The 6,583-nt window shown below is 52.8% G+C and overlaps 1 protein-coding gene across 2 annotated transcripts in view; it reads left to right on the plus strand.

The window, feature by feature from the left end:
• Positions 1–6,583, plus strand: part of TAF1B (TATA-box binding protein associated factor, RNA polymerase I, B) — a 28,211-nt gene that overhangs the window by 18,097 nt on the left and 3,531 nt on the right. For both annotated transcript variants that reach the window (XM_015564917.1, XM_015564919.1), the window contains exons 5-8: positions 1,838–2,015; positions 2,564–2,610; positions 4,907–4,997; positions 6,441–6,511. In XM_015564917.1, coding sequence (XP_015420403.1) covers positions 1,838–2,015; positions 2,564–2,610; positions 4,907–4,997; positions 6,441–6,511 — 387 coding nt within the window. The remainder of the gene's footprint in view (positions 1–1,837; positions 2,016–2,563; positions 2,611–4,906; positions 4,998–6,440; positions 6,512–6,583) is intronic.

Raw genomic sequence — 6,583 nt, forward strand, 5'->3', positions numbered from 1 at the left:
AGTAAAAAAAAAAAAAAAAATAATAAAAAAAAAAAAAAAGAAAAAAAGAAAAGAAATATATGAGAAAAGCAGCTTGTGAAACTGTACAGTATTTTAATTATAATTTAAATATAATTAGTAACATATACACAAGTATAAACATTAAGTCTGCAATTTAAAAATATTTTTGAAGGAACAAAAATAATTTTAAGCTTTTTGTGTTACAATAAAATATTTGTGATACAATAAAAAAGTGAAATGACCCAAATTACAAAATTATATATAACATCACTACAGCTACATAACATGAAAGTATTCATAAAAATATTAGGAGTAAATATGCCAACTATTACAGTGCTATTCTAGGTTATGGTTATGCGTTTTCCTTCCTTCTACCTTCCCGTGTCTTATGAATGTCCTATATTGAGGTTGTATTAATAGTAGTGGGGGAAACAACAAACAGATGACCTACAAATTAAGATGTGCTCCCCCTGCACCTCAGGGGTTAGAGTCTGAATTGTGGCCTTGGTTTGCACACCACCCATAGGATTGTAAGGAGACTCTAGGACAGCCGTGGGCAAATTACGGCCCGCGGGCCTGATCCGGCCTGTTTGAAATGAATAAAACTAAAAAAAAAGGGACCGTACCCTTTTATGTAATGATGTTTACTTTGAATTTATATTAGTTCACACACACACTCCATCCATGCTTTTGTTCCGGCCTCCGGTCCAGTTTAAGAACCATTGTGGCCCCCGAGTCAAAAAGTTTGCCCACCCCTGCTCTAGGATGTTGGCAGCCCTCTCGCGGGTGCCCAGGAGCTGAGCGCAGTTCGCTGCCAGCAGTGCCCGCCCCAGAGCCCGCCCGTGTGACCCGTGGTCTCGGAGCCGCAGGGAGGGGTCCTCCAGCGCACACGCCCCACTGAGTCAGTGCTGGCTCTGCCGGCTCTGAATGAGCTCCAGCCCCATTTTCTGGTCTTGTTCCTCATACCGGCTGGGTGCCGCTCCAGAGAATCCTGGCAGCTCTCACCGTCATTCATGTGTGTATTTTGTGGGGAACTTGAGCGTACCCGTGCTTCCACGTGCAGTGCCTCAATAGCATGAGAGCTAGCGAGGCTCCGGGCCTGGCTGGCAGTGGCAGAGGACACGCTGGCACCCAGTCTTCACGTCCCAGAGCCAGTGTCCACCACGCTGTGCTCTGGGTCAGAGCCCGCACGCCTCAGTTTCCCCCACTCTTCCTTTCCCATGATTTCTTCCATTTTCTTTTCTTTTTTTTAAATCTTCACCCAAGGATATTTGTTTTCCATTGATTTTCAGAGAGAGTGCAGAGGAGGAGGGGAGGAGGAGGGGGAGAGAGAGGGAGAGAGAGAGAGAGAAACATTGATGTGAGAGAGACACGTCGAATGGTTGCCTCCTGCATGCACCCCAACCCTGGGCTGGGCACTGAACCTGCAATCAGGCACGCGCCCTTGACCTGGAATCAGACCCGAGACCCTTGGTGCACAGGCTGACGCCCCAGCCCTGAACCCTGCTGGCCAGGCCCATTTGCCTTTTTATTACTCTGTACTTTTGGTAAGAGAAGCAGTTGAAGATATTAATTTAAAATAGTTTTCAAGAAATGTCATTCTTTATAATAATAACATGGTTCCCATTTCTAAATTATGTGAGAAGAGACTATGCCTCTATAACCCAGGCATGTGCCCTGACTGGGAATCAAACCGTGACCTCCTGGCCCAGAGGTCAACGCTCAACCACTGAACCACACTGGCCGGGCAGCACGGTGTTTGAAGATAAAGCTCGTTCTCTAGACACACACGTTAGTGTTTTTGTTATTTCCTATTGCACTGTCTTTCCTTCCCCAGACGAGATGTACGATTTCACCTGCCAGGTGGTGAAGATGGCTGGCATCGGAGACGTGGACTTTCTGACATTCGACCCCATAGCCAGGAAGGGAAGGACTGTGAAGTATGACGTGCAGGCGGTGGCCGTCATTGTGACAGTGTTGAAGCTGCTCTTCTTGTTGGATGACAACGTAGAGTGGTGAGTGTGTCGGTTGTCTCAGGGAAACTGCTGCTGTACCTCATCGGAGTGATCGCCATGTGCTCCCCATGGAGAGTGAGCTTGGCGGCTCTGGGCAAGGGCCACAGCCGCACTTCCTCCTGACGCCGGAGGGACGCGGCGGGTGGCAGGTGTCATCCTGACTTCTTGCGTGTGTGTTTAGTACGGTTTTTGTATCGTGTTTTATTTCTAGTTTCTGGGTAGATACACGTTTCTCATTGTCCACTGGCTCCTGAGTGTTAACCTTCAGTCCTAGAGAATCATTCTCCCTCCATCTGCATGCCCGCGGCACCTGGCACTGCAGCTCAGGTCCTTTGGGGAAGTAAAGGAACTGTAAAATGAGACCCTCCCGGAGACCAGCCGGGAGTGGCAGCATTTGTGGTGTCCTCCTCCCTGTGTCAGGGGGGGCTTCTCCACGGAAGTTGCCTCAGTGTCAAGGACTGCGTGTACTTTTCTTTCTGAAGAATTCAAATGTCACTCTTCAGATGAGGGATTTCTACATAAATTGACTTGTCTGTTGGTGTCTCCAGGTCTTTGTCTGCTATTGCTGAGACATACAACGAAGAGAACAAAGAAGGTACTTGCTTTTTTTATCAGTCACATTCAAAGATAAGCAGCGGGTTAAAAGATCAATAACTGTGGGGATTTATTGTACCAGATTCTGTTTTCACAGTTATCTGGTTATAGCTCTCGGTTACCGGGAACGTCCGTGCCCGCCTACTGTGTGACAGGCCAGCTTGCAGCCACGCTGGGCAGTGACCTCCGGGCAGTGTTATGACCGGGCCGGCTATTCCGATGCCTTCAGCCTTTGCTCACTCTGGTTCTCCTACCTGAAGTGCTCTTCCCTTTTCCCCCCTGTCCCCCAGACCCCCCAGACCCCCCAGCCCTGGGAAGTCCCTCTGCACTCTTCAAGGTGCACTGGAACACTTCCTCTTCTCACCTGCTCCCCACCCCCTTTTCCAAATCAGGACTAATCGCTCCTGCCACAGCCACTCCCGTCCAACTTCCGTTAGATGTTTAGCCCATTGAATGGACTGAGCGTGTCTGTCCCTAGTAGATTGTCCGTACTTGTAAAGTGCGTGGAAGCCCGTTTGACTTAAAATAGGTACTACATACATCACAGCAGACAAGTAGGTGGGGAGTGGCGAGAGGACGGGGCCATCTCCCTCCTACTGTTTTAGAAGAAACGGATCTGTGCTCCCTCCTTGGTGACTGGCTGAAGAGACTCAGTAACGTGATAAATACGCGAACTCTTACACGCAATTCCAGTGTCTCGGTGTCCTCACTAGGATTCATGTGGGTTGTCCTTCCTGAATTCTCAGTTTTATTGAGGAATAGCTGACATATAAGGCATTGAAAGTGTACATTTGTGCTTTGATGCATGTCCATGTCAAAGGCTTTCTGCCGTCCAGTCAGCTAACACACTCATGCCCGCACGTATGTAACGTGTGTGTGTGTGAAAACATTGAAGTTTAACTTTCTTAGCAAATGTCAACTATACTGTACAGTGTTATCAGCTGCAGTCACCGCCTTTCTGTCGGATCCTCAGACCTTGTTCATGTTAGAGCTGGAAGTCTGTGCCTGTGGCCAGCTGTCCCGCCCCCCCGCCCCAGCCCTGGCGACCACATCTCTTCCTACGAGCTTCACTTTCCTAAGGTTCCATGTGCGTGGCCCTTGGTGTGTGTGACTCCAGAGCACACGCAAGTGCTTCGCTCAGCGGCGGCCTCACGATGGTCCCGCACAGAGTGAGGGGTGGCCATGTCCAGGCCGGCTCCTCCCGGCTGCAGGGCCACCCCAGCCTGTGGAGCCGGGTGGAGCAGGCGGAGCACGTGGACATGTTCCCTCCTCTGACCCTGAGCCTGAGCTGTCAGCGGGCAGGTCGTCTCCATTCTTCTGCTCACCTGTGCCCACCGTCCCTACGTCATCAGTGAACTTGCCCTTAGAGAAGCTGTGACTGCTCAGGGTCAGAGGGCCTGTGCTCTGTTGGCAGGTGTCCCTCGTCTGTAGCTCTTTGCTAGCTGCTGCTCCCCGGTGGCTGTGTGGCCTCCAAGGCCCTGTGGGATGGAGAGATGACCATTTAGGCCGGTTGAAAAGAATTGTAACTAGACCTGGAGGGAGACTGTCTTCATGAGAGAACATGGAAAACTAGACGTACGCAGCCTCTTCCTCCTCCTGTCAGCCTTCCTTCCCTCTAACTCCCTCACGCGGATCCTCTTTTCTGCTTTTCCTTTCATTTCATTTCCCCTCCCTGCTCGTTCCCACCCCCCAGGTAGAGTGCATAGAGAGCGCTGGGTGGCTGAGCTGGACTCCATGCAGCCCGGTAGCTCTAACCTTGGCATCCGGAACACGCCGGCTGTGCTGGGCGGCCCGCTCTCCCACTTACCCGAAGCTCTGGGTTTGGAATCGGAGTAGGAAGAACAGGAGTGGGAGCTGATGAGACCGGAGGCTCTGGATTCAGCTGCTGTCCTGCCCTTCCACACACGGCGCGGCCATCAGTCCCTTCCTCGCGTGGCCTCCAACACAGGGCAGCTGTGTGCAGGCCCTGCTGGGCGCTGGGCTGGGAGGAAGAGGCCTGGTGGGTAGTGGAAACAGAATATGTCTTGTGTCCTCAGGGAGGTGGGAGTCCAATCTACGAGAAACAGACACACAAAAGGCAGCTTCCATGGCATCTAGTTGGGGCTGCGACATCGGTAGAAACTCAGAGGAGGAGTGACTATTGCTCAGGGCTCGAATAGAGTCCAGAAAATGGATCCATCCGTAATTTCCAAGAGCTGTTGTGTAGGTGTTTAATTGTGTCAGCGAATGGAGATTCAGGTGAATAATGTATATTATTATAATGTGACTAATTTGATTATCATGCTTTTTTTTTCCAGATAAGCCATGTTTTGATTTCAGAAAATGGTACCAAGTTATGAAGAAGTCTTTTGATGAGAAAAAACAAAAATGGGAGGCAGCCAGGGCAAAGTACGTCATCTCTGCTGGTTTTAGATTCACCTACTTCTTCCCAAGTCTGTCACTCCACATTTGGAAGAGGAAGGGTCTCCAGTATAGACTCATCAGCATGGTCACGCTTCTGTTCCGGAAATATTAGCTGCTATTTTCTAATAACCTTTTTCTTTAATTGGAAAATAGAGATCCCTCCAGAACACAACAAAGGGAAGCCTGCCTCCCTGGCGTTGAACTCTGTGCCGAGGAGGGTCCCTGTGGTGAAGGGGGGAGAGCCCGCCGCGCTGGGGGCCCTGCCTGTGGGCAGCCTCGCTCTGTGCCCGCGGGCAAGTTACTGAACCCCGTGGCCTCCGTGCACTGGGATTGAGTTTGCTCGTACATGCACCTCTGTTTCTGACTCTCTATTCCTCATCAGCTTTTTTTTGGTAGAAAATCCACAGATATTTCTTGAGTGTCTACTAGCTAGACACTTCGTCAGCCCGGGTAGAAACTGCTTCCTCCGCGGTGCAGGGCTGCAGCACGGCCTCGGTTTTCCTCACAGCAACCGTGAAGGCGGGCAGACCTGGAGATGTTGAGTCTCTTGGTTTGTTCATGTATTCGTCCAGTCAGTCTTCTCCAGACACTTAAATGAGTCCTCACCACGCGCCGTTCCCGCCAGCCTGGGGGCCCGGGAAGGAGACGGGCTCTGCCTTTGGAACTCCAGCATCTGTCACATGTGACGCCTGCAGTCATGCGTGGAGGTGGCAGAGCCCGGCCCCTGCCTGCTGCCACGCTGTCTCCGAGGCAGAGCGTGGCCTGGGCGCGAAGGAGGCAGGCCTCTTCCTGCTGGGAATCGGGAGAGCCGTCCACCGCAGGGAAGAGCCCGGAATGGAGCCTGTCGCCCCTGCCTCCTGCCTGGGCTGCCCCCACCCGGGAGGGCCCACACGCCCTGGGTCTCTGCTCGGCAGAGGACGCTGTGTGTATTTGGGGGAGCACTGCGGTACCTCCACTTTACAGCGGCACCGCCCTGGCCGGCTGCCTAGGTGCCGAGGGTGAGCGCAGGGCTGGTCGGACTGTGTCTGCTGGAACCAGACCGCCCCCATCCCCCTCACCAGGGTAGGCTTGGCCTCCAGGCGTCTGTGCATCCGAATCCGACCACGGACTTCACCCTCCGCTCAGGGCCAGCGGCCTCACTCCCTGGGATAGGCAGCGGGCACTTCCTGGCGCGGGGCCCGCCTCCACTTCTGCGTGTCGTTGGGAGGTTGGGGTCCCTGGCCCTGGAGGCTCTTGGGAGGAGCACAGCTGCTGGGGCTTGTTCTGGGCGCTTTCACTCTGCAGGGCGTCCTCTGCAGCCGGGGTCAGGGGGCGCCTGAGGCAGAGCTTCCACCCGAAGGGCAGGCGTTGCAGGCCCTCCTCAGAGCCGCTCTCTGGCACGGGGTGCGGCCCTTTCTCCTGCTCCAGCGGTGTTTCTGCCCTGCACAGGTTCGTGTGGAAAAGCAAGAAGCCACTCTACCACTCGCCCATCGACAGATCAGTGGTGTATAAGCGAAGGGGTGAGCTGCCTTTTCTCTCATTAGTGCCTGGGTCCTGGCTGGGAAAGTGAGTGCGCGACATTCTTCTTGGGA

This window comes from Myotis davidii, unplaced genomic scaffold, assembly GCF_000327345.1.
Source record: "Myotis davidii unplaced genomic scaffold, ASM32734v1 scaffold61, whole genome shotgun sequence".
Taxonomy (NCBI): Eukaryota; Metazoa; Chordata; class Mammalia; order Chiroptera; family Vespertilionidae; genus Myotis; species Myotis davidii.